Genomic DNA, 26,534 nt, shown 5'->3' on the forward strand with positions numbered 1-26,534 from the left:
TTCCACCCACAGACACACTTTCACACTCAGTGTGAGACTTCCAGACAAACAAATGATAAAAATGTAAAAGTAAGCTATCTCACATAGCTCATGAATGTTATGGAAGAAATCATGAATACTGCATCTTTTGGACATTATTGCCACATCTTTAGTGAAAACTAAACAAAATTGATTTTGGATCAGAATCTTAGAACACAAGGAACATCATTTCTGTCCAGTGAGTGTGAATACCTGAAAGTATATATGGAAAGTGTATCGAATGGATTATAGGAGGACCCATTTTTCCCTGGGTTGGACCAGAGAGGAAAAACTATAGGACTCATCCTCTAGAGATGATTAATGTCTGTACAAAGTTTCATGTGAACCCTGCCAACAGTTTTTCAGATATTTCAGTCCAGTCCAGAAGTCGGGGGCCGACCATTGCCTTAAGAATTAGACTTTCTAACCTGCACTTTCTTTGCTTTTCAGGGTAAGAAAAATAGGCATGAGACATGATCTATCCTCGCTGATATTTCCAGGTCTTGATCCCTCATGACATCCACCTGCAACGCAGCAGAAATAAAACCTGTCACACTGTCAAGAGATTGCCACAAATTGTCACATCAGGGAATATCATGGCTGACAGATGGCAAAGGTAAAATTGTTCATGCAGACATGAGTGACAAGCTGGTCCATTCTTCTAATAGAAAGCCCAGGTGAGTCTGGGATAGCGGAAGCCTCTCTTTACTCAAAGGGCTTGTACCTTTCCACACCACTGGGATTTTATTACCAAGTCTCCCGATAACATTGTTCTTCAAACAGTTTACCACGACCAGTTTGACCCCCAGCTATTGTTTCCAGGCTCTTTTTTCACACAACGATTTGGCCGATTACATCAGGAAGCTTCAGACAATATGAAAATCTGACAGCAATGACAATGTTGAACACACACGGACACACACACACACACACACACACACACACACTCTCTCACACATACACACACACACGCACAAAAACATGCACACATCTCCATACCTCTGAGAAGGAAAGTTGCATAACACAGAAAGCCAGGAGAGATAGAACAGGAGGAGAAAGAGAAAAACAAGCGACAGTCACATAAAAAGATGTGACAGCTGACTTTTTGGCTAATTAATTGTTCCAGGCTCCAGGAAACCCTGGAAAATATTCCTGGAGGCAACGAGTTCCACTGAAAAGTCAGCAAGTTCCAAAAAAAGATATTTGCCTCTCTCTTCATTCAAAATCCTCAGTCTTTCCCACAGAACTCATAATACTGACAAATTAAAGTGTCAGCTCGCACTGCCAATACTTAAAAAAAAAAAAAAAAAAGCAGGGTCTGCCAGACAAAGCCTTTATCACAAATACGAATACCTCGCCAGTGGGAGTGATGCTTCAGTCCAGACTGAAATATCTCAACAACTGTGGGATGAATTGCTAGAAAATGTAGACAAATTGAGAGGATGAATCCTACTGACTTTGGTGCCACCATGGGGTATTGTGTGATTTCTCGGCAGCTATTTGATGGATTGGCCATGGCCGTGAAATTTGGTACTGACGGTCATGTTTTCCTCAAGATGCATTTAATAACCTTGGTGATCCTCTGATGTTCCACGTAGCACCTTCATAAGGTCAGAATTTCAATATGTCCAATATTTTGATTTATGACCAAATTCCTTCCAACACTTATGAGCCTTATCTGTAAGCTAAGCTAAGCTGATATATGTATATATATGTATTATACATTATATATACATATATTTATAGGGGAAAATAAGGTAGACTAAATTCTATTCCTAGAATTGAATATGTCTGAATTGATTGTGTGTGTGTGTGTGTGTGTGTGTGTGTGTGTGTGTGTGTGTGTGTGCGTGTGTGTGCGCTCTAAATAATTGCCTAATCCAGCACCATAGTAAACAAGGAGAGTGCTGTGGGTTGAAAATCAAGAGCTCGAGAAGATCCAGACCACCACAATCTGTTCCCTGTCAGTCTGAAAAGCTGGACTCCCTCCCAAGCTTGTAGCGAGTCAGCGGACAGAGTTCACTGTGGGTACTCTGGCAAGTGTGTGTGTGTGTGTGTGTGTGTGTCTATAAAGTACAGTTTAAGTACATGTGAGTGGGCATTCGTGTGCACTGCGTCCTGCAAATCCAAACAACAGAACTGGCAGTGTTTTTGTTTCTTTCCATGAGCTTACCCACAGTGAAATTGAAACTTTAAAGGATTAACTTAGCTGTGTCCCTTGTTTTGGTTGGGTTTCTTACACAGCGTTTGAGTTGAAAAGTTCTCCCTGGGCTGAGTGTGCCTATTGTGTGGCTCTTTGAGTACGATGTGTGCCAGTAGTGCCCCCATGTTGAGGGAGGATATGGTCGCCGCAGACAGAGGAAAATAGGCAGCAGCATCAGGTCGCGCTACTCTTTGTTGAGAAGGCTTTTGTTGTTCTTCAGCCGTTTCCAGGGACAGAATAAATAGCTCTGCTTAACCAAAGGCATTTGCCTCTCTCACTGCCATGAATGCACTACCATGAGAAACATATTACCTGTGGTTGCGAGTGTTTTGCCTCCTCTGGAAATTTGTCTCTCTCTCTCTCTCTCTTTGTTTTTCTTTTTGCAAGCATTTCTGGGACACATGAAAGAAATGTTCTCCATCGTTGTCCCGGTCAACATTTAGTGAGCATGAAACATGGGGGATTTCTTCCAGCTTCGATTTCTCATGGTAGGTTTTGTCTGTATGAAATACTACAGCATGTTGGGACTAAGAGACAGAATCCAATGTACTGTAACTGTGAGGATTTTTTCATCCTTTTAAGGTCCACTTCAATACTAGACACCAATATCCATCAGCATCAACAGGCTCTTAAAGATCCTTGCAAAGGTTTGCAGGTTAACCCTAACCCGGACCCTAACCCTGGAATGCAGCAGGGGTGGGTGAACTCATTTGGAGGGAGTGACTGAGAGGTCGGAGTGTTGCGGACGTCAATTGAGCACATTCCTAAAAGGATGAAGTGAAAATCATTTGGTTAGCCATACACTGTATAATCAACGAGCTCTTCGGCCTGTGTGGTTATGATGTAAAGGTGAGCTGAGGTTACGTTCATGACAGAGAAACGAGTTGAAAATGGATGTTGAAGAGGCAGGCTGCCGGAGGTTGCGGATTTTCCAACCCCTGAGGAGATTAGATTTTGTTTTTCTGATTCCCCCCACCCCCACCCCTTACGCTGTCTTGAGGTCTCTGACATTAGTGTACTCTCTCCATAACGGCAGTATAATCAGGAACATGAGCGTAAAGGAATTTCCCCATTATGTAAGGTGCGAGTGGAACCATACTTCTGAGAAAACTGGTGCATTGAGAGAGATCTAGAGATAGTGAGATTGAGAGAGACAGGGGGAGAGAAAAACACGACAGTTAGAGGAGACAGAGGGAGACAACTGGAGCAGGAGGTCAGGCGGATGGAGAGAGAGAGAGAGACAGAGAGAGAGAGTGGAACGCTATGAGGAGCTGGGAGCGCTCCCTTCATGTCTCACTCGTGATGGAAATAGGCCATTTGTGGAGGCAGCGGGTTGGCCTAGAAAATTAGCTTCTAATTGATATCCATTGGTCTAACCAAGAAGACTGTATGCTCTCTAGAAGTGCTTTTGAGCAAGACCCCAAACTGCCTTTTTGCCTGTCTTTGCAGTATCATATCTTATCATATACATATGTGTAACTGGTGAGGATACAAAGAAACTTTTCCAGGTCAGGTAAATAAAGAAGAACAGGGCACAAAATATCTCAGAGCACGACAAAGCACCATACATTTAACAAATTGTACCCAACATGCTTTGAACCAGTAGATTAACAAAAAAGGATTTTAAAAAGTTGTTGGAAGTTCTCTTACTAATAGGGTTAGGGTTAGACAAAATCCTCATTTGTAGCTCTTTGCGCTGCTGCTGTTATACTTTCTGTTTGTTAGTGGTATTTTTTAGTACTATCTGGCTCTGTGTGGTACTTTATGTGACTTAAAGGCCTTAGATAATCTTGAAATTTGGATGAGCTATTTTAGGGAGCTCCATTGGATGTTCTCCTCGTCCACCCAAATAACAACAAATATTTGACTGTGGTGAAGAAAATATCTTTACATAAACAAATATATCAGTACATGTCATGGCACAGCTCCTAAGCCGTCACCGGCACATAGATGGAAAAGCCGCAGTCAAAATATCACCCTGCTGTCAAACAATCTTAGGTTATATAACTGATAGTCTTGACCTTTTACGGTTCAGAATGTAGCCTTTCCAGCTTCCCAAGAGGTTTACATTTTGAAATCCAAGGTCTGGATTTTCACGAACCTCAAGGGATCAAAGTGTGGCAGCTGGAAGCGATGACGGACTTGGCTTTAGGATGTGCGGCTGGTTAGCGTGAGATGAAACAACTGCTGAGTGCCTACAGCAAAAAAATTTTTTTATAGAGCAAAGAAAATCAGTGTTTGTAATACTGTTATCTTTTTTCTTTTATTGTTGTTACACAGACTCAAGAGAGACAGATGGGTTTTGCAACATAATACGCCTCATTGTGGTTTGTCAAAGTAATATTTGTTGCCTTCAAAAACCATTTAGCCAGACCTTAGTTCCAATCCACATGGATTGTTGAGAGCAGGTTATCTGGATGTCACGATAAGCTTCGGTGGGCTCTTTGTGTTTATTTGGATCTGGAGGAGTCAAGTGCTCTTTTTGCTACAAAGCCAGATTTTGCAGCGCACTCACCGTTCAGGAGAGAGCGTAAACTGTCTCCACATCTGTCTTAAATCATCCTCTAATGGTCACCTTAAATATGAACTGATCCAGAGAGTCCTTTTAAGAAACAACCACGTAATCAACCACTTCAATAACCGCATATGTTTATATGTGACTATGTGTGTGTGCTGCAGTGTGGAAACAATACCACCTCCCACTGAGGAAAAAAAAAAAACATAAGGAGGATAAGAGGGAAGAGAGGCATAAAGGACAAGGTTTGAAGAAAGGAAGGAGGCCAGTTATGAACATTTCTGGCATTCCTTGGCTCCAGGATTTTTCTTTAGGGGAAACGGTAAGTCCAGCCAAGAGCCACCAGAGCAGGACCCTGCGGGGAGCCCCGCTCTCTCCTCACTGGCTCGCTGCCGACCTCAAGAGGAAGAGCACATTAAAGCAAGAATTCAGGATATTGGCAGGCAGGGATGTTGTTTAACCTGACACAAGCAAACAAGCACAAGAGTGTGAGCATGAGCGTGAAAAGACAGAAAGAGACAAACTTTACGACAGTGGAAAACATTACTCTGTGTTCCTCTTCACAGGATGCTGGCATTTCCTGTTCTGAGAGACTGCTGGATATTTGTGGAGGACTGGCTCAAGAGAATACTTTTTATTTTCTTTGTGACACACTGTTTCTGTAAATAGATACACTGAGAGCAAAAGCAGATGCTTCAGCAGCAATATGATGGCATGGGTAATCTGTTTTGGTATGAGATCTGCTTTTCTACTGACTACGCACACAAAGGTGAACTATTAAAGTCAAGCAAACAAACATCATCAGCACTGGGCGCAATGAGAAATGGGATCACAAGACACAGGGTTTATAGAGGGATGACAGCATAAAGTGGCGTGATACAAAAATGCGAGTAATGGTTTCCAGGGATCCTCCAAAGGGTCGTCAGATCAATCTTAGGGATCTCAAGTGATTGACAAGAAAGAGCTTTTTTTTTTCTCTATTGTTGCTTTTTATTATAAAAGATTTACCAAGTCAGACTTCTGAAAACTATTCAAATAAAGCAATCTGTGCTAAGAATATTGATCTTTGTTTAAAAAACCCACCAAGTGTGTGATGAGGGGTCACTAGAATACATTGCTTCACTTTGATCACAAGCCTGAAAGGTTGCGAACCACTATGTGTGTATATATTTCAGTCTGCAAAGCACATGCATGGATTTTGGCGTTTCATTTGTAAGCGGGAGTGAACAAGGCACAGCCAAACAGTTTTGAAGCTGCACTTACGGCACAACTGAGTTTTGAGCTAAATGCTAACATCAGCTATGCTAATACACTGTTGCTAAGCAGGTATAGCCTAATGTTTGTTATAGTTTAGTTTAGCATGTTAACATTTGCTAATAAGCACCAAACTTGGCTGATGGTGATGGGAATGTTGGGATGTTACATTTTTGATCTGATGATGGTGCCACCAGAGGAAAGTCATTATGATTCATCATTTGAGGGTCATGTATACATGTGTAAATGCTCATGACAATCCATCTATCCGTTGTTGACATATAATCTGAACCAGAATGGTTGACAAGTGACACACAAAGTGACAGACGACATTAATTTGCTGCTTTAAAAAGAATCACACAGACATTAGAGTTTGATACAAAATGCACATGTATTTTTTTTTCTTAGTTACATTTTGCAATGCATGCCATCATCATTTATTCATTTTAACATAACGTCCAAAAAGGACAAGTGCAAACCGGCCTGAAATTCATAAGCAGAAAACAACAAGAATAAGTAAAATTTAACGTACAAAATAAGACAGGATATAATGCTGTTAACATTCATACAATGGTAAAAAAAAAAAAAAAAAAAAGACAAAAAACAAAAACAAAACAAAAAACCCAAGTTATCTTTACAGATTAATTTTAATACTAACTCACAATATACATTTCAGTACTTTTGAGAAATTCTTATTTCTCTGCTCCCGAGTATCTGAAGGCAAATATCACATATTTATACAACTCTGGGCTCTTCAGTTGACCATGTCATTGTTCATCTGTTACAATTCAAATAACAAAAGTGAACTGTTCTGAACTTTCAGCCCCGACTGTTCCCTCTTTCCATGACTGATGTTTTCACAATATTTAAAAAGAGCATGTAATCTAATGGCAGCATCGCAGTTAAGTACAAAAAAAAAAAAAAAAAATTGTGCAACTTGTGCAATAGCCAAAAAAAAAAAAAAGATCCAAGTCAAACTTTAAACTCCAATATGATCACAGAAGTGAGGTTGAAAAAGTGGCACTTTGTGAAAAAAACAAAAAGGTCATGTGACAAAAAACAGTGGATGGTGGAGAATGGTGGTTAATATGTACAGTACATTGTGACAGCTGACTGTGCTTAATGAGCCTTTGGTTTCTTACGATTACACGGAAGTTCCAATAACAAAGTAAAAAAAAAAAAAAAAAAAGTGCTCAAGATTGTCCTTAAAAAAATAAGAATGCTACCATGTCCACCTCAAACTCAGGCACTGATGTGGCTTTGTGTATGTAAGGAGCTGAAGTGGTAGAACAAACACACATAAATAAACACACAAAAGAGTGGGACAGTTAACGTCCGACTTCAGCGTAGGTGCTGTCCATCGCTTTAATTCCTTTGTTAAGTAGAACCATCTGTCAAAACCCTTTACTTCCTTCAAGAAAACTCATCACAGAAGGTATGTCTGGGTCAGCTGAAGCATAACTTGTTTTGATGAGAGCACACAGTGAGTGAAGTCATTTCCCAAGGAAGCAAGAGGCTGCCTGTCCTCCTTAAAAGGCTAATTGGGTAAGAAAGAGAAACCAGTGTGCGTGCAGGGTTGAACTAGTCACAGTATTAAGCCGAGTCCGGTTCAGTTCTGTCACTTTTTAAGGCAGCAGTGCAGTCCTGCGACACAGCCCTTGTGTGTCTTCTCCCACTCTTTTCCCCTGCATCCTCATTCCTCTCACATTCCCGCCGTGCAATCATAAATCAGCATGGAGTAGCATGTATTATTTCTCTCTCACACACACACACACACACACACACACACACACACACACACACACACACACACACACACACACAGACAGAGGTATCAAACTACACACAGCCCAGCTCACAGACATCACAGCAGTAGAAGCAGCCAGCAGCAGGCATACAGCATCCATATAGCATGGCCCTGTGTCCGATCCAGACCAAGAAGCTGCAGGCTCACTGGCTCTCAGCGTCTGCTCCGTTCAGTTTGAATTTGTTCAGTTTCTTTCCACCTGTGAAGCGTCATTCAGCAGATCAGCTCCTGCTGTATTTCAGGCAGCGTGGGGAAGGGGGGATCGCTGAAGGAGAAGGTGTCACGGCCCGTCTTCAGCCCACCCTGGGTGAGGTATGACCCGATCAAGCCCAGCTCAGGGGAGGGAGCCGGGCTCTCGGGCTCCGACTCGGACTGGCTCGTCTCTGGCTCGTCCAAGGAGGATGCCGGCCTGGTGTGGAGGTGCGGGTGGGAGTGGGAGTGGGAGTGGGAGTGGGAGTGGGGGAGCGGGTTCAGCCAGGGGTGGTTGAGGCATTCTTCTGCCGTGGCTCTCTTCCTGTACACACAAACACAATAACACTGGATGAGTGGAAATTCCCAAAGAGTTTACATAACCAATGGATTGCCTGGATCTTCCGATTCACTCAATCCATTCTCTTGCAGATGTCGGCCATATTCCTTTTCAACATTTGGTTTGGAAAACCACAAAAAAAAAGCACTTTTTTTTGCTCTCAAGATTTTTCCCCCCTCCATCTCTCGCCGATTACTCAAACTCTGAGGAATCTTCCACTTTTTCCAATGCCACCACTAATCTGCTGCAGTTAAATGATACTGACTGGAGATTATGGCTCTGGATGCGAGACAGAGGCTGCTGCTACTTTACATCAACAAATTGTGCTGATGAATTAAGGACTCAGTGTTGGAGCTCTCAATCAGAATTAGGGTTAGAGTTCATTAGAAGTAGTGTTACATCGCTTCCCGTGGAAATCACTTTAGTTTAACAATGTTTTTTTTTTTTTTTTTTAACATGGTGACACTTAAAGCTGATGCGTCAGTGTTTGGTGTAACATCAAAATGAACACACAGGCATCATTTTTGTAACGAGGTGAGCTTGCAACCACCATTTGCAAAAAAAAGGAAATGTTTTGTTGCCTAAGTGACGCAAATCTTCTTACCACACACACACACACACACACACTCATTTAGACGCACACAGATGTACTTCCGTGCTGTATTAACCTGACTCACATCCTTGGTGTGTAAATCAGCTCGAAGTGATGCTGATGGAAATTTTTGCAGCTTTAGCTACAATCAGAGCATCTGATCATTTTCATTACTAAGGTAAAACAGCCTCACCTGGGGTTTTTAACTAACAAGGACTTGATGAAGTCAACAGCCAGGGAGGAGATTCCTTCAAACGTGTCTTGCGAGTAGTCCACGTTGACTTGGGAGATGTTGAGGAATGTCTCCTGCTTGCTGTCACCCTGGAAGGGAGACTCGCCTGTCAGCATGACATAGGTCAGTACCCCGATACTCCTGGCAGAGAGGGAGGGAGAAAGGGGAGGGAGGTAATGAGGTAATGTGTCATATTTGATGGTTACAGAATTTGTTTTGTGACACACTGTGGCACAACAGATCTGGCTGTCTTACACTATGCTGCCGTCATGAATTAACTAGAAGTATGAAGCAAAGACGATCTAATGGTCAAAGGTCTAGACATAAAACTGTTGTCTGCATGCGAGGGAGGTGATGTCACTGTGCTGAATATGTCTTTATTCCGGGTAACAAAGCACAAACTAAATGACTTCTGCATGGCATCCATGAAAATGGGTGGAAATAGTCTCATTAACTACAGTAGCACACTTACCACATGTCTGTAGCAGTGCTGATGGGTTCATAGCTCAGGATCTCTGGTGCTGCAACACAAACACATGGCTGCAATTAGTCATGATAAATGAGACTCAGATTGAAAAGACACAGGTGATTCTCTGTTTTTTAAGGACTTAAAACCAGGACTCACCCACGTACTCTGGGGTACCAAGGATCTCCCTGACCTCTGTGATGTTGTCCATGCATCTGGACAAGCCGAAGTCCACGATACGAATGTCACCGATAGGCCTGGCGCTGGTCAGCAAGATGTTCTGGGGCTGGAGATGACAAAAACACAGGTTAGACAGAGGTACGTTACATAAGGACTAATGATTATTCAAGAAGTCTGAGGTCATTAATTATATGTTACTGTGACTGAGTCAAAGCCTTTGAGGTAACTGGTCCCAAGAGGATCCGGGCTCTGGTTTGTCAGTGAGCGTACTAGTTGCTCCTCTGAGCTAAGATCATCCATTAAGCCTATCAGACGAAACTGAAAACAGGTAGGGTAGTCCTGCCAACCACTTGGTTTGAGTGTGCAAATACTCTAGTGTACGTACAACTGTGTTAATTCTGGGTCAGACTGGCTTAATGCCAGAGCTGGTTGGAGCATTTGAGATAAACACAAGAGGAGAAAACAGGCCTGGGCCACTTAAGTCTATCAAACCACAAGAGCGACTGAAGAGAACATGAGATTCACCTCTTGAAAACGCTACCTCACACTACAGCGTGTCATTATACACCTACATGTTCTACAAAATTGTGTAACGTGTAATGAGAAACCAGACGCTTGGTTAATTTTTCAACACACTTCGGTAGACTGAAAGCCTCCATGATGGCTTCCTTTTTTACTTCAGGGTCTATTTAAGAAAACACGATAGGTCAGTGACGTTCCTTTGCCGAATGATTCCTTGTGGGAACAGGGTCGTAACACACTGAATGAGCTGTTCTTGCATAACAGAAATCATATCTCCCTCAGTCTCCCCCCTCGAGGGAATACGTTGCCCTATATTGTCATATAATGTTTCGGTGTGCTTACTTTCAGATCCAGATGCACCACATTGTTTCGGTGCAGGAAGGCTACTCCGTTGAGGATCTGCTTGGCCAGCCGGATCACATCTTTCTCTGTGAAGGCGTCGTCGTTATCAGCAACACACTGGTCGAAGATTTCGCCACCGGCGGCGCTGGAAGGAAAGCACAGGAAGGGAAACTGAGAAAACAAAACATGGATAAGATGTGAAGAAAACAAGTGTACATGGATAGCCACCAAGTGGAGTTTAGTTTGGCTCGCTTTCATTTTTGATTATAAATTTTAACTTGTCATAATAAATTGCACCTTAAACTGTACATATACGCCCTTCCTTTCAGTTGACAATGGTAAATTCAAACCCATCCCATAAGTACAATTTTAGTGAACAAGCCTCAAAATCATTTCCAGTTCCTTTATAATTACAGAACTGCCCGTCTCCTCATTAGTGTACTTTGGCTTGGAGGAACAAAGTCTGTCCACATCTACACACTGCATGTGAGTCCAACGTGAATCAATATCATTTTTGGTACTCCGCCTTTGCATGTACTTTCCCCTCCTCAGGAATATTACTGGCGATAACAACGGCCATATCTGCTTTCAGCACATTCAGATAACAGCTTATATATCCTGATGTATTGCCAGTTAACTTAATAAATCAAAACAGGGGAAATAAAGATGCCGGAGAAGGTGCATAAAGGGCGGCAGGGAAATAGTGTCAGGTTGGTAACTAAATACTGTACCGTATGAGCCTCAGCCTGAATATTTTTCTGCTTGTTTGCACAAAATAAATTACGCATCAGGGATTATCCTTTTTTTGGAATTTAGTAATCAAACATCTCAGTGGTGACTTCTCACATTTTTGCGAATCAAATAGTCGGATTCATCCTGCCCAGTCTTGCTGCGCTTGTGTAACAGCGTTAGGTTAAGTGGAGACATGGTGGATTTACGTTAGATACTCCATCAGTCAGATCGATGCCTGAAGCTGACAGTTCGCTTAAAAAAAAAAAAAAAAAAAACTAGAACCATGTGTGGGGGATTTAGATGGCGCACATGCTTTTTATCTTCAGAGGAAAACTTTTTGTGACCAGGCCCTAGGCATGTATGTTACATAACCAGCCCCCCCCCCCCCGTTAGCCTCCTAACCCTGTGCTCTTTACTATCCTCAGCTGTGAAAATAGCACATGTTTTGTTGGATTTTGAGGATATCCGTCAATGGTCCTTATAATCTTTATTTTGCTCGCAGCACCAAATACTTGACCTGCCACCTACCCCACTTGTAACAAACATGCTCAACCCCACCTAACAACCCCCAGAGAGTCCCAGAGCAGCAGAGACTTACAGTGAAACTCTGCACTTAATCTGTTTACATTGATCTGCTCATGTATACCAAATGTAAGCAAGCCGGGTGTTAGTGTTTTCATTTGGGAGAGGAAATGAAAGAGGTTTGATGGACGCTTTTGATTTTATTGATGTTAACCTTTAATGCCTCATATTGAGTCTGTGTTATATCCAGAATGAACTTGAATCTGTCAACTTAACATGGATCTGACCTGTAAGCATTTAGCGTACCTGTCTGAGCAATTAAAGACTTGACGTGACGGAGTATTTTAATAGCTTCATTAAGCTGTCAGCAGAGTGTCTGAAAGGATTGAAAATCTCGATAAAGACCATCTTGTTTAAGTTCACACAGACTGCACACATTCTGGCCAAGCACTTAAGAATGATCCGATACTTCCCTGAACTCTAAATATTGTCTCTGCACTCACCCTCCCTCCCTCCAGGAGAGTTAATGTACTCACTACTTCAGTGTGTAGACAGACATCCTCCCCTGCACCAGCACCACAAGATTGAACCCACTGGAACCAACATGAGTGGGGGCATAAAGATTCGAGAACAGATGAGCCTCGATCTCTTACCTCGATCTATTACGTGGGAAAAACTATTTTCTCTATCTTACAATCAAACTCCTTTTAGTTATTTTATCTGGTCCAAGCTATTCTTGGCTATCCACCAAGCTTAGGTGCTCATTGACGTCACCTTAACAGCAACCTGTCAACCAGCTTCCGCAAGCCTAACCTGTCTGTTGGCTGAATTTTCTGGACAGCACTTCTGCTCCAGTGTACTAGTCCAATTATAGTCCACTGAGGACATTAGTGCTCTGGGTTAAAGCACACGCGAGGAGGGATTTTGAAACAAAAATTTACATGAAACATGGCTCTCTAAAGAAATTTAAAAGAGGAAATTATATGAAATTTAATGTTAAGGAGAATCATGCAACTTAAAAGATGCAAATGTGGCGAAAACTGAACACAGATTTTATGATTGTGAAACCCTTTAGCTTTACAGAACACCTGACATTTAAAGAGCTGGGGGTTTGTGATTTTGTCTTAGAGTTTCAATTCCTTTAGCCATACAGCTGACTTCATATTAAACCTTTTAGGCAGCTGAATAAGATTCATCACTTTCCTGCAGTACAAAAAAAGCTGGATAAGTAGGAGTATGCCTCATGGTGAACTCATCGTTTTTAGCTACTGTGCACAAAAAAAAAAAAAGTTTCAGAGGCTCAGAGGTGATGCATGTTCATTTTTCATCAAAGTGGCCATCTCTCAAACTAGTCATTATGCTGGGCTGTTCTGTGGTACTGACGCACGCCGGAGCTTCACTTTAAAAGATGATTAGAATTCACTTCTCGCTTCCATTTCTCTGACAAGAGAAGGATGTGGTTGTGGCTACAAGAAGTGTGTGTGTGTGTGTGTGTGTGTGTGTGTGTGTGTGTGTGTGTGTGTGTGTGTGTGTGTGTGTGTGTATGTGTCTGTATGTATGCGTGCGTGCGTGCAACACTTTATACCAGCGTGGTGGTGTGCTACTTTTGGGAGCTTTGCTTGCTGCTCACATTTAAACCCACAGGAAATGGAAAATGGTTTGCAATTTCTTGAAACTCATGCTGAGGTCAGACGGTTTTTGAGATGCAGCCTTTCAGTGGCCGAGGGTCTTGCTATGAGTAGCTTTTAAGGGCAAATACAGTACAATATATAATAACTGACAAAAGCATGAGCTGGTATTTTAAAACCGAGCTCGTTTGAATATTGTGCGCATGCAGGCTGCCTGATTTGACGCTCAAAGACTGCAGCTCCATTTGGCAGCTGGAGAGGAACCGTGGACCAGTGGTGACTGACCTCCTGCTATGTTTTCTCTGCAGGCATGCAGGGGTGAACTGTGGTGCTACTTCCCCTTTCACACTTCAGTCAGAGGTCAAACACAGCCCCACAGAAAGGCTTTTGTTCTGCAGAGGCATTCCACGTCTGGGGTGAGGATGACAAGCGAGGAGCGGGCAAGGAGAGGGTTTCCTGCCTGAGCAGCGACCGAGGGTCATGGTAACGTGGTTCAAGTGTAATTGCCCGGTGTTATCTCCCTGTAATGAGGCGAGCGAGGTAATTAAGATGCTAAGTGTCCCTTCCAAATCCTAATTAAAGGCCGTCACTAGATGCATCATGTCATTTAACACCCAACCCACGACAGACCAGAACCAGACGGCCAGGATGACCTAACAGCGTCACTGAACGAGCAGCTCGTCTCAGCCAGTTCGCCTGCACTTTCAAAATCGCAACAGTCAAACAAACCGTCCAGAGTACTGAGCAATAAGTTCTCACAGTATGGTTAAACTGACTCATTTACGGCTCTATATTGTCATTTTCACACAGTGCAGTTATGCCACATTGGTATTTAAAGTGACACTTCCTGACAGCATTGAGCTGAGGTGTTGAGCAGAGCCTGTTTTGAGACGAGCAACGAACCACAAAGAGACGAGAGAGACAATTTCCATTTAAGGCAGAGTTTATGTCACAATAGCGAGAGGCTCTGCATTTCATTTCACACATGTATGTTTTTTTTTTTTTCTTTTTGAGGTGAGACAGAGTCAGTGAGTGACATGCAGTGACATTCTCAGCAACTAGCACATAACTCTAAGCCGGGAAGTAATTAGAAGTTGTTTTCTTTTTTTGGTTTTTTTTGCCGTTGCTCTCAGATCAGTTAAAAGCTGACGATTCACATGAAAAGACGTAAGCAGTGACATTCTCATCATGCAAAATGCAGGATGTTGCATGATGTGATTTGATGCGTGGTTTTCCCCAGTCAAAGACTTCTTAAAAAAAAAAAAAACATCAAAGTTGCTTATCAATTAGAAATGAATGAATGTCAGAGAAAGTTCTTTGGAAGCCAGATCAGTGGGTTAGAGTCCCTCAGACACTCTGCATGAGAGAAAAGTTTATGGTGAGCAATAAAAAGGATATTCATCTCCCTAATGATTGAGAACCTAATCATTTTTATTCCAGTTTTCCTGGCATGGGCCAAACGCCAGGAAAGTGAGGAAAGTTTAAAAGGCCATTAAATGACCATAATGATTTTCTTCTCATATCAGTGGCGGTGCAAGCCAGGGCTGGGCGTGTGCATGAGGGTCTGAACACAAACAAATTCTGGAGTCTGACAGGAAGGACTGTTCAAATGTGATGTGTTTTTTTGTGAACTTTTAAAAGACTTTCATGTTTTTTTTTTTTTTGTTTGTTTTTTTCTGTAATGCTTAATGTCTTACCACTCAAGAACAAGGATGATTTCAGTGTTGGTTTCGTAGACCTCATGCAGTGCCACCACATAGGGGTTTGCCTTGGCCGACTCCAGCACGGCAATCTCATTCAAGATGTCCATGCGGCAGTCCGCGCCCTTCCGTCGCTTTCGCAGGAACTTGGCAGCGTACTGCTTCCCCGATGCCTTCTCAATGCACGTCTTCACTACCGCAAACTTTCCCCTGGGAAACAAAGAGGGGAGAGAGAGCGAGAGAGCGATTAGTGAGGAGACGGAGTAATCGCAACCACATTACTGGCTTTTTCAAATAGATCTGGTCAGAGATGGTTCTATTCTGTATCCAAGTGGTCCAATGGGACCACTGGATCGTATTTAGGTCATTTAAAACTGCAGCAAATGAAAGGCTAAAATTACTGGACACACTCATCACAGTTACACTGCTATGAGGTGAAACCCAGATTACAGAGCGAGACGTTTTGGAAATGCCCACCGACAAGCCACGAGTGCAACACTGTAGGCGAGGTTAAAGAACAGTTCAGAGATAAGGAGTTTAAGTGGCATCGTTTGAAAAAATACAGACACTGCTATTGACCACTGATATGCTCAGCTGAGGAGGCGTCATTAGACATTCGGTAACGATTTCCCCCACTTCTCCTCCTTTTCCTTTAGCCTTCAGGAGGGTCTGACAGCAGGCAGATAAGGCTGACAGTTTTGGCAAGAGCTGCTGAATAGTGGGCAGGGACCTGATAAGGCTAATACCACTTCACAGGTCAAGCAAAAAACAAAGAGATGCAACAGCGTCGTTGCTCAATGTCACTGGTAAAGCATGAGATGGAAAATAAAAAAAGAACATCCACTTTTACAACCACATCACTACCCTTCATTTTACTGCAAATACACTCATGTATACACTAGATTCACAGCAGGTGTTAAGGGTCAGCCGTGGGTGTGGGCAGGATGTCCGATGTGTGCAGAATTGCCTCTCTGTGTCAAGCAGACCATAATCACCAGCCGTCCCCTCCCAGGCTGATAATGAGGCCTTGTCCATTTCCCTTTCTTCACAGCTGACAGCAGCAGGGACAAATGGAATTGTGTTGACGCCTCCGCCCAGACCCTTGGCCAGAGCCAGTGCTTCTCCTTTGACAGTCGTACAAAAGCTGACCAGTCGGTTAACACAGCAGCCCCGAGACCAGGACCACCCAACCTGACCACAGCAGGGTAGGCCAAGCGGTGGGGGGGGGGGTAACTGCTGTTACAGTCAGATTGGAGCCTGAGCAGCATACCAGAATGGATATTGCAACCTCAACATCTATATCCAACTTACATCTCAGTGTTTTAATGAGCTACACAACACAGATACACTGCAACAGTCTTAGGAGCAGTGAACACAGGATGTGAAAAGATGACTGTGAACTGTGCAGAATCTAAATGAAGTCAGAACGGTCCAGTCAGCATGGTGCCAGTCATTTTCCCACACAGTGTTACTCCAAGCCCACTGTGCTTGCGGACCAAAAACAGCAACTGTTCTGGCCAGAGCCTGGTTCTGTTTTGGCTACCGCCCCGGCTGCTGTGGGGGCCTGTTCCTTCTCTTTTGCCTTTTCCCAGTCTTGCAGAATGGTGACGACTCATTGTGCAGAATGAAAAGGCAAAACCCGTCAGAGCCTTTTTATCCTTAATTAGCCAAGTTCAGAGCAACTCACTGTGGGCTGGGAACTACATATGGAGTGAAAAGGAATGAGCGCTGGCCACGGAAAGGAGCAACAGGAGGCCTTTCAAAGGCTGACAACAGGTCAGAGGTTACTTAACACGGCCATCTTCCAGCCGGCTATGTTCACACTCTGCTATGTTACTAGAAAGATGCACAGAGCGTCCTGGTTAAAACATCATAGGACTTTAAAGTATTTTATACTTTATATATCCATTTCATTTTTTGAGTTAAAACACACGGTAACAGTAGAAAAGCTCTCAGCTAAACTCTGACTAACACTGATGGATGCTTTCTCAAGCATCCTGTCTAGCTCCACAAATACAGTTATGCAGATCAAACAGCTCATTTGCAGGCTTATCCTCAATTGAATCAGTCTGAAACTAGCCTGTCATCATCATCATCACCATCAACTTTACTGTGACAAACTAATTCCTCCCCAGAGGTGGAGATGGTGATAATTTGATTGAGAAACCAGTTTCCTGTGGTGTCTGCGTTTTTTTTTTTTTTTGCTCTCTCAGTGGGGCACTGACTCATGTCTGAAGTGCAGTGAAAAATGACAACTCTCATTTGCCTGCTTCACAGACAGCCTGACACGCAACATGAGTTCTTCTTCCTGCTTTCAAGCTGGCCACAACATTTTATTGTATACAGTTCTGCAGGGGATCACAGCTCATGATGCAAAACTTGACAATGACAGGGCTTTTGAAAATGAGGCCGATGAGCCTTATTGTTTCTGCCAACTTCAAGAGAGCTGAAAGAAGCAGTGGGCGGAAGAATTCAACAAGTAATTCTAATATGATCAACATCCCTCCTAATGTACAGAGTGTATAGCTGATCTCCTGGCATGCAGCGCTATGTACATTCCTCCCCTTAATGCGATTATGAGGCCTGATCTCAAGATGTTGTTGGGTCGGAGTCATGAGAAGAGGAGGAAAGACGGATGAAGGGTTGAAGTATGAGGGTGAGGGGGTGTTTAGAAGCTGTTGTGGTCTAAACTACACAGGCAATCTCACCATGAGTTGTGGCTGCTGTCCCACGATATCCTATGGTGTCCTACAAGAAAACTCAACCCAGAGGACTCTTTATTTAGCCTGTCTTCCACCACAGAGCAGCAAATTTACAGTGAAAATGGGGAATTACAGAGACAGATGCAGAACTGGCCCGAGTCGTAATCAAACAGCTGTTGCATTTAATGGAACCCAAGACGTCCACTGTGGTTACTCGCCTTAATTCAAAAAAATGCCTTCTGGGGGAAAAAGTCATTAATGTCTGGCATGCTGGGGAATCCCAGCTTTCATGGCCCTGAAGTCAGTGTCTCAAATCTACATATCAATCAGCGTGACACCCAAAATGCATTAGGTTAAAGAGAGAGACAGAGAAGTGTCTGATGGTGCATATTTCATGCTGCATCTCCCAGGCAAACAAGTATGGGACAGAAAACTGTCAGGAAAGTGAATCCTTTGAGTCTATAAATCATATGTGTTAGTGTTAACATTATATAATAATATATATAGCTCTCTCATTTGTGCTCTTGCATATTTTCTCACTTAATATCACATTCAGAATATGACCCCAGACTAATACTAAAATTTGGAAGTAATTTTCACCACCACATGCGCCAGGATCTATTAGAGGTGAGCATCAACAGAGACAGTAACGCAGTTTGTGAAGTTTAGAGATACAGATACTAATATGATGCTTTCATTCTTCCTACATTCTCATACCCCCCCCTCCCCCCCCCCCCCCCCCAAATCTACCAAAACTTTCACCAAGCATCATCTTCACATAAACGTATTACTGTCCTCCTCACAGGATCAGAATGTCCTCAAATGTTCTCAGCTTCTTTCAGCCAAGACGCACAAGAGCGCGTAAAACATTGCGCATTCCGGGTGCCAGAGTGCGTTTCCATCAGCGCATTTACCCCGGGATGGAATGCGGGACTGGAAATGTTCACTTAACACGCTTTCTATTAACACGTGCAGGGAACAAATCTAACACGATTAACTCGATTTGACATAAGCTTATCAAGATATTGTGAGGGGAAATGCAGCCAGTCATCACACGAACAAACGCAGCACACACATTAGTTTTCTCATCAATGAACGCTGGAAACTGCTCATGCGATTAACACACTCACCTGCCCAGTTCTTTTCCGACCAAGTCGTAGCTGGCAGTGAACGGGTCAGCTCTTATCCTCGTGTGGATCTTTGTCACCATTCCTTTTTTACTCATCGTTGCTGGATCTGGCATTGAAGTCTCGCCTTGAAGTAAAACAATCTTCCTCCACCGAAAGAACAAAACAACTCAAGATACAACAAGGACGACTTTCTGATCCGATCAAGTCAAAACTCGCATGATATGGAAAAAAAAAGAAAAAAGAGTCGATTAGAGCCAACAGCAGCTGTGTGTCAAACCACCGGGAGATAATCCAGTCTGAGCGCGTCCCGAAACGGGAGGATGATGCCCTGCAGGAGCGTGACACAGTCGGTGCGGTGAATTAGTTTGAGTGCTACTACACATTCCTGACAATAAACTCCTTGTCAGGGCCGGCCCCCTGCGATGACGCTCAGCTGTGGAAGCCAATGAGTTTGCTGAAGAGGACGGAACCGAGGTGCGAGCCAGCTGGCAAGTGGTGCGCTCAAGTGACAGCGAAGGGCTTACTAGTGCAGGTACAAAAACATAAACAAACACCTTTATCAGTAGCTTGATAGTTATTAGGATGATTTAATAAAATTGTGATAATGAGTAAACATGGTCAAACAGTCTATTAGTTGTAAAGTGTCAGTTTAGATTTGTACACATTTGTCAACCTTAAAGCACTTAATGGTGACCTATCCTCGTCCTTGACTACATATATTAACCTTTTTCCTAACCCCATATTCTATTTATTCAACCCAATCTTACTCAGAGAAGAAACATAAAGTGCCAGCAAAACATAGTGTTCTTATTCGCGTGCACAAACATACCCTTACAATCAGTTTAGGCATTTCTGACGTGATCGCTGGTATGTGTTTTCCTGCTGCTTGTACTGGGCTTGGCTGTGCTGCAGGTGAGGCTCAACTGTTTTTCTCACACGACGCCCATGAATGTGAAGATGCCCTTGGGTTATGAGAGCTTTGTCAACTCATTGAACCTGCGTGCCATTAAGGAAGAATTCAACGCATGCCATTAGATAACTTGTCACTTGGTTTTTGATGTACGGGTGCTACAATTTCTTTTTCTGGTCAATATAAAAACAAGGCAATGAGGAAATGTTGGTGCTGGTATTTATGGCCCGCAGAGAGGGACCAGTGTGACGTTGACCTGGACTCCATGGGAAATGTGTCACCTAAGCTCCAGGGGCTTGCGAAGCTAAAAAAAAACCGTGAAGATGTTAGAAAGACCGAGGCCTGGAATGACCCCAAGCAAACAGAACAGCACCCCGCCATCCTCACAGACAGACACACACACACACACAGACACACACACACACACACACAAATACAGCAAACCGTCCGCTGCTGAGAGTCAATCCCACACACTAAGGGAACTAGTGGTGGAGTCTGTGGTTTTGGCCCATAGTTTACACCTCGTGTAGAGAAGACATGTGAGACATGTGAGACATTTGTCTTCCTCAAAAGCATTGTTGTGACTACTAGCAGTAGGTAATACAGCCTGACTCGTGCAGGATGTCATTGCCATCTATAGAGCTACAGCTAACAGTTATTTCCATTATGGATTATTCTTTAGATTGATCGTTTAGATCATAAAAGATTTGAGAAAATGTCTTCAGACATTTTTTCAGCAATCTCTTCATCATAATGGCAGGCACATACTAAAGAAGGGAGAGACTCATACCAGCCTGTGTTCTTCATGTTCCTAAATGAGGAGATGAGTATTTGTGCTGGGATGACAGTATGACACGTTGCTCATGCACTGGTTTTATGTCCCATGGCTGAGCACATTGCAAGTGTTCAGTCACATGCCCTACATAGCTGTTATCTATCGCACAGAGCAGGATTTGTCCGATCTTACCACACCAAAGCTAATTTTGTTGCCACAAACAGCAACTGATGTAAAAGAGACCTATTGAGAGTGGACATTCCTCAGGCCATACCGAGTCATTAGCGTCCAGCGACAAAGTTACATAACCTGTTACGCCTCCTCAAATTGTTACCTTAAGTCTAAGCGAGCCCTCTCTTGAAGCCTTGACCCTCTTTCTCTGCCAGCCTTCCCCTTAAAGCCGGGGGTCAGAGTTCAGAGGAGCCACGTTAGTGAGGGAACGCTACCGGGCCCCCGGAGACTTAATGAAAACACATACCAGTGAATTAGGCTGCCAGCCTGCAGTTAAGCTAACATAAATATGAGAAGTTCAGCCATGACCTGGGGAACGCGAACACTTTCCGAGCCACTAGAACAAATAGGCCTAGTCATGACTGGGTCAGAAAACATGGCTCTTATTTATTTATTTATTTTTTGTTTTTTTTTTAACAAGACCTCAGCTGCAGCTAAAGCCTGGGTCTGTTCCAAAAAAGTGTCCAAGATATGGATCTGATTGATGTGAACGGGGGAGTTTAATGCCTTTAAGTAGGGTAGAAGGGTATGTGATAATATTTCAACTTTTGCCTGAATTGTATATAGTGAAAAATTATCTTTGGCCTATCCAGTAATGGAATTAGATGACATTCATTGTGGTCCAGCGGGCATCTCATCCTTACACAGGCTGCATAATCAGAGGAGCTGCCATCATGACAGAGAGCCGCTGAAGAGCCGGAGAAGGTGAAAGGTTTGCGGGGTCGAGGAGCAGAGGGAGGCAGGTTAAAGAAGTGACGATTGCAGGATCAGGGTAAAAGTACACTATTAAACTCTCTTATGACTCCCTTAGGTAAATGTGTTAGAGAGACAGACAGTCTCTTGTCCGCAGTTTCAGAGATATCCTATCTCTCCTATCGTTTATGTTGCCCAAGGGAGTGTTAAAAAGAGAGGAGGAGGGGGGGATCTCATTATGTAAGTTCTTCTCCTGTGTCTCTGTGATACCGTGCTGTTAAATGTTTGCTGCTGTTCATTTATAAGGCTGCTTGGAGGCCTCTGCAGTTATGTTAAGATCTCCGACTTCGATAACATCTCAGACTTCTCCTTTCTGTTTCCACCCTTTGCTTATAACCCAGAGAAGAAAGTCTGCCATCATCCAGCACCAGCAAATGTCTGAGTGATGAGGTGTCCTTGCGAGACATGAGTTTTGCAGATGAGGGTGAATCAGCTCTCACTGATAAAAATGCTTCTGAGTCTCTTTCATCGCTTTCTTTCCCTTGTTTTGCTCCATTTCTGAGTGAGAACACCTGATGGCTGCTGATAGTCACTCTCACACAAGCAGCATTTCGTGAGAATGAAAAAGCCATCAACCTCTCATTGGAAATTTGCCTTGTTAACAAGGCCTGAAAGATGACATCTGCAAAGCTTCAAAATGCTGAATCCTTACAGAGCATGATTGCTAGCTGTCTCTGTTTATGGTTCTTAGTTATAAACCATTGTTTACGCAGAGAGAGGATTTCATTTAATGAATAGGTTCAGACTCAGGAGACCCATACTAGGTAATCTCACCTCAGTCGATAAGCGTTCCTCGTCTTCTTTGGCTGCTCATGCAGGGTATGAGTACATATCTTATCTGTCATGTGTTGTGCAATTTGTAATTAACAAGCAGCTGATGTGCTGGCAAAAAAAAAGAAAAAAAAAGCTCCAAGTCTCTGCACCACTGGCAAACGCTAATTTGCCCAGGTGCATAGCATATGTGTTACCACTTACAGGGTTAGGGAAAGCTAACAACATGGCGATTTAATATATGATGTCATGCATTCATTAGCTCTATAAATCATCTGTGCAGTGGTGTAATGGTGGTGAGCCTAGGTCACACACTGGTGTGATCTCTAATTCGTTTGCAGTGACCTCAGTGTAAAGCAGTCTGAATGGAGCGGCAAAGGTCCCACACCTCATAAAACTAAACAGCCCAATAGCTCCAGTTGATTTAGATGCTTAACACACCACCCATGTCTTAACCCCTTCTTTCCCCCTCCTACTACTACTACAACTGCTGCTGGTACTCCTGCCACAACAACCACTGTGGTTTACAGAAAAAGGACAAACATCCCCTCTGTGGCCTGATGGGAGGATCAGTGGGTTCCCAAACACTGGTGCTGGAAGTCATTCACCCTCGAGACTTCAGGATGACGTGCAGAGCTGATGCTCGAACAGTATTAGAAGATCAGTTCCTAATCCTTTTGGCAACAGAGAAACTCATTGAAGGAGGGATAAAAATAAGACATGAGAATAGGCTCGAGATCTCTTTGCCTTGTTTGTAATCTAAAGGCAACAAATGGCAAAGAGGCCTCAGAAGGGAAGCGATGTGTGGCCTCGCTGTTGTTGTCGGTTGTCATGTTATTTTATAATGGGAAGTTGGAGCTTTAGAGTCAGAGTTTTTCCATGATGTGAAGTCAATGGTCATTTATAATGTTTGTGAATAAAGATAACAAGATTTTTTTTTTTTTTAATCTAAGAAGTAAAGTGTGTTTTCAAATGGTGTTTTCAATCTTCTGCATAAAGAGTCATCATATTTTGTTTATTTGGATGCAGGGCACGTTATGATTTGTATTTCCTCTTTATGTTTTTATGTTTAAAGAAAAGAAAGAAGATCAGAACTGTCTCTCACATGTTTTCATTCATACAAATCACACAATGAAAAAATGATAATGAATGCATTTATAAATAATACTAACACTAACAAGTAGGAATGGACTGGCTAGAACAGACATCCTATAATATGACTTTCTCTTGACCACTGCAACCATGTAAGAACTTTGCAGAATGTACAGTAGGCTGTATGGCGTCAGTGAGTTATAGCGTGTGTTCAGTTTCAAATTGACATGTTTGGCTCAGCTGAGAAACAGTCAATATTTCTATACTTAATAAGTTCTCTCCAGGTTTCTCACGACTCACATGGCCCTGCCTCTACTTTAAACCTCTGTTCCAGAAGGAAACCTGCACCATGATGTCTCATGTGAGCAAGTGAACATGTTTTTCAACTCCTCTGGATCCCAGCAGAGCATCACTTGTCAAATGCCTCCCTCCAGGCTCACATGCATACATTGATGCATGCTCTGATTGCATCTCTGTTACAAATTAGCCAAAAAAAAACAACAGGCCTATTTGACAGCATTGGTGTTAAAATGAGCAACAGGAGTGAAGTCAGCTACCTCTTCAGTGTACTAATATTTTCAAAGGGGCGACACTTATGGATGTTAATCAAATGCGAGCAGCTGGTTTTGGTTCATCTCTCCTGACCAGGAAACCAATGGGGAAAAATTGACACAGTGCTCAGGATAAATGCAGCAGATGGGAAACACTGAGGAAAGACAAAGTAGGGCACTGGGAACGCTTGTGTTTAAATTGCAGGTCCACTGATTGCAGTGGAAAGCTTGAGTGTGAACTACACATCTTTTTTTTTTTTTTGCCCGCAAATATGACATTTTTTTCATTGCAGCAACTGATTTGATCTCTCTCAGCCCACGCTGTGTGCGTTGGTGCAAAACAGCAGCAGCACAGGAAGAGAGGGATGAGGCAGAGAGAAGATGAAAGCTGTTCTCAGGTAGAGGCAGAGGAGACGTTTTGCCACATCCTGCCCTTACTTTCTGGCAGGAATTCATAACTACAGCTGTGCACATGTCTGCTAGACACGGTTTGCACAGAAAGGCAGTGATTGTGGTGAAGAGCTTATTTCCCTCGGGCAAAAAATACACAAAAAGAGAGTAAACATGTACGACACTGGCAGATGAATTAGTAAGACTATAGCGTAAGTGATAGTGTGACAAAAGCACAAAGCAATCACATGGGATAAAAGGTATTAGATCTTCTTTATCACAACAACAAAGTATAGAATAGAAGAAGCATGTTGTTGAGCTCTGTCTGGCTGACTCCACATGCAAACAGCTTAACAAAGCTTTGGCCAAAATAGCTGCATGCATATTTAGATATAACACCACCCTAAAGACTGTAAAGGGTGGGTGTGGGCATTAACAGATGCAACCAGTCTCTGGACAGACACACAGCACGGACGGACCAACTTAGAAACTGAAAGGGCTTTCTCAGCTGTTGCTTCTGTCTCTGGCCTCCTACCCCCCCCCCCCCCCCCCCCCCCTCACAGCCACATCATTGTTTCATTAATCCATCCAACAACAGGCACATAAAGTCTTTCACAGCTCAATTCACTGTACATGCTTTATGCCAAACAATGCTTGCATTATTCAGATAGTATCAAAAGGGATTAAACACCACTTTGGCAATTGAATACCCGGCACCTTCTTGGAACAGATGAAAAAAACACTGGCCAGCGTGGCCCTGCACCCGTCGCCATCCATCAGACGCTTATCTGTGCAGGTCGGTTGCCAAAACAAATTACTGTTGTCTCAGTTGGGGCTTGATGACATGGGAAAAATAAAGTTGTAAAAAAAAAAAAATTTGCAACTGCAGTCTGACCGTAATGAACATAATTTCCCTGCAACTCGAGATAAAAACGGTTTTACTCCTTTCTGAGATGCTAAGATAAATCTAAAATTAGTCAGCAGGGGTCTGGGAGAATATTAAAACTGCTCAAACGTGAAGGAGAGTGATAGAAGACATGCCAGCTGGTAGAAGAGAAGATGAGAGAAGGAAACAGAGGAAAGGGGGGAAGCAGAGAAATCCTTCAGGAATGTCTGACTCAGGAGAGAAATGGAAAAAATGTATTTTAATTGGAAAGTGAACATGTGAGGTGGAGAGAGGTATTAAGAAATAAGGTTGTCTTCAGCTGTCAGACAGAAATAACAGAGAGAAAAAACATGACAAGAAACAAAGAAAAATTGAAGGGGAGAATGAAGACAATGGAACACTTATGATGCTTTATAGGAAGTCCTTTTGTAAACCCTTAAATTAAGAATTGTAAACAAGTATTTGAACATGCACAAAGAAAATGATTGTCTGCAAGGAAATCAGCAACGGTCATTCGATAACATTTCTGTGCTACTTTGTTGTGGCAAAGTCTTGCCAAGGGAATTTCCTGATTATTTTTTAATAGTGGGTTTGTTTAAAAGGAAATATTTCCCCACACAGTTATCGGACATGGCAGATGGACACATGATACCTCTGGGAAATATGTATTAAAAGTACAATATGTGCTCCTTCGACTTGAAAACCATGCTTTGCACTTAAACCTGCAGCCTCTGTCAGTGAGCCTCCAGTCTGAATAAAACAAATCTAACTGGTGCTGCATTTACGCCGCACTGGGTACAACCCACGGCCCAGCGACTCCAGTAGCAGCAGGTAGACGCAACCATATGTCATCTGAGGCATGGCAGGGGCCAAAGGTCAGCTTGCTACTAATGATTACCTGCTGAACCGTGCCGCTTCAGTTGTCCTGTGTTTGTTTGCGTAGCCGTGGTGACAGTGCAACAAGCCGGGGCATTGAAAATACACACAGGCACACACACGCACACACACCTCCCATCAACACCATGCCAGCTGCTATAAGAGGACAGAAATAAATAAATAAATAAAATTCTATGTGAAACAATATAAACTCTTGCTAAACGC

The 26,534-nt window shown here is 43.0% G+C and overlaps 1 protein-coding gene across 2 annotated transcripts; it reads right to left on the reverse strand.

Annotated features, from left to right (window-relative positions):
• Positions 1-5,727: 5,727 nt before the first annotated feature.
• On the reverse strand, positions 5,728-19,421 carry LOC111217552 (serine/threonine-protein kinase 17A-like). Of its 2 annotated transcripts, XM_022739469.1 has the most exons (7): positions 19,075-19,421; positions 15,240-15,452; positions 10,661-10,805; positions 9,776-9,902; positions 9,623-9,671; positions 9,112-9,291; positions 5,728-8,311 (listed from the first exon to the last, which is right to left on the reverse strand). In XM_022739469.1, the coding sequence occupies exons 1-7, from the start codon at positions 19,185-19,187 to the stop codon at positions 8,011-8,013; spliced, it is 1,128 nt and encodes a 375-aa protein (XP_022595190.1). In that variant the 5' UTR covers positions 19,188-19,421; the 3' UTR covers positions 5,728-8,010. The 2 variants fall into 2 exon arrangements, with proteins under 2 accessions (XP_022595190.1, XP_022595191.1); XM_022739470.1 differs by lacking the exon at positions 15,240-15,452.
• Positions 19,422-26,534: the final 7,113 nt, after the last annotated feature.

Source organism: Seriola dumerili, unplaced genomic scaffold (assembly GCF_002260705.1).
Source record: "Seriola dumerili isolate Sdu_G_001 unplaced genomic scaffold, Sdu_1.0 BDQW01000044.1, whole genome shotgun sequence".
NCBI classification, from domain to species: Eukaryota; Metazoa; Chordata; class Actinopteri; order Carangiformes; family Carangidae; genus Seriola; species Seriola dumerili.